The following is a 1,856-nucleotide window of genomic DNA, read 5'->3' on the forward strand; positions in this document are numbered from 1 at the left end:
GGTCTATCGTAAAACCGTTGGCTGGTGCAGTGTAGGTCAGACTCAACTACAGTCACGACAAATTTCATGGTGATCGGTGCAGCCGTAATTGTGCTACGGTTGACCAAAAATCTCCCGAGGGGGGAAAATAAATAAATAAATCAGTACGAAAACAATATGACTCCTGCTTACGCTTCACATGCGGGGGTCATAAATATTGTTCAAACTATCATTAGGACATGATGATACTTGATAGGTGTTCTCTTGTGAAGCTTAAACTCATTCACAATTTACACAAGTAATCTAGTCTTGCATGGTATGATAAAACAGATGATATGACAGATATTCCAACTGGATTTTGGAAATTATTTTTGATCAGTTATGGATTGTCACTTAATGAGAAATGTCAATGTTCTGCTCTTGTCATATATTAAGGACCGGGATGATAATGACCCATTCTGCAACGTTGACATTGGGATCCTCCTTGTTGAACCTGAAGGCGCTGACCCCTCATCTTCCCTGCATCTCAGTCCATCTTCACTGAAAATTATCATTGAGGGAGAAGCAGTGATGGACAACATTCAAGACCTGCCTAAAGCTATGTGCATTCTCTTTGGACTAATATATGCCATGCATCTCAACTACCCCAGATCAATGAAGTACACTTTCCAGTTCATCCAACAGGTACTTCTTGAGCTGGGCCACAGTGAACTAAAACCAAAGTTACAGACTTTGAAAAACCAGCTTGCTATGTAAAGAAATATTGCCTTGTGTCAGTGAACAGTCAAGGCATCCCCCTGCATAGTCCNCCAAGACTGCAGAGCCAACTGATATTCGAACACTGGTGCTCAGAGGACTTCCTATTATCCTTGGTGACAAACCCACAGACTTCTTCAAACCAACCTTTGTAAGTAATTTTACTTTCTCATAGATATCTAAAAAACAATATCAGCTCAATCTTGAATTTTCACTTTTATATGTGGTTTTCAGTGGTCTTTGAAATTCTTGAAGGTCTGTAAGTTTGAGGGGGGAAATCAATGCCTGAAAGCATTTGAAAATGCACAGACACATGACTCAGTGGAAGTACTTGAATTAAAATTTTGTGCTATACATATATTTATTTTGCAAAAATATTTTGCAGGCATGTTGGATGGGCTTTTTATCCACACTCATATTTGAATTATTTATATAAATATCGGTCATGCAAAACCAACCAAACTCCACTTGTTTTTTTAATTCTTTTTTTGAAAACAATAGCTTCTCTTCTACTTCTGCCTTGATTTGTTTGATTATTATTATTGTTATTTGATTGGTTTGGATTAATTGAAATCACACAATAGTACAAACTAACAAATCAAGGACATGATAAATTTGCAACTTATGTTTTGTGTGTTAAAATTACTAATTTTGCATTTATTGGCATATTAGGGCCATTTTGCAGATAAAGACTAAATCTCCTCCAAAAAACTACAAAATTTTGAGATAGTAGACATTTTTGAGAAATAACAACAGGAAATTCCCTCATGTAGAAAAGTTGGAAATTTGTGAGAAAAAACTCAGAAGTTTCCATGATTAAAGACAAACATTTTCAATAATTAAACTAAATATTTTCTGCCATTGTAAAGTCAGAAATTTGTCAGGAAAAAAATGAAGTTTTGACTAGTGGCTTAAGGGTAATTCCACCTGTTTTCACTACCTTGAGCCTCTTTAGTCTGCTCTAGTTTAAAAACTAAAACACTTCAAACCTGGACTAGATTATTCTACACTGATTGCAGAATATTTGTGAAACGTATATTTGAAATGTGTAACTTCAATATAGTGCGATTTCAGCACGTTTTGCATTTTATTAACACATTAAGCATGGCCAGATGGAGAGG

At 35.7% G+C, this 1,856-nt stretch overlaps 1 protein-coding gene across 1 annotated transcript in view; it reads left to right on the plus strand.

The window, feature by feature from the left end:
• The window catches only part of LOC106511682 (uncharacterized), a gene marked incomplete at both ends in the record, with an annotated part of 4,260 nt that extends 3,477 nt beyond the window's left edge, over positions 1-783 (plus strand). Inside the window, 1 exon segment of the mRNA XM_014000428.1 lies at positions 415-783. Coding sequence (XP_013855882.1) covers positions 415-735 — 321 coding nt within the window.
• Positions 784-1,856: the final 1,073 nt, after the last annotated feature.

The sequence above is a fragment of the Austrofundulus limnaeus genome, unplaced genomic scaffold, assembly GCF_001266775.1.
Source record: "Austrofundulus limnaeus strain Quisiro unplaced genomic scaffold, Austrofundulus_limnaeus-1.0 Scaffold3067, whole genome shotgun sequence".
Taxonomy (NCBI): domain Eukaryota; kingdom Metazoa; phylum Chordata; class Actinopteri; order Cyprinodontiformes; family Rivulidae; genus Austrofundulus; species Austrofundulus limnaeus.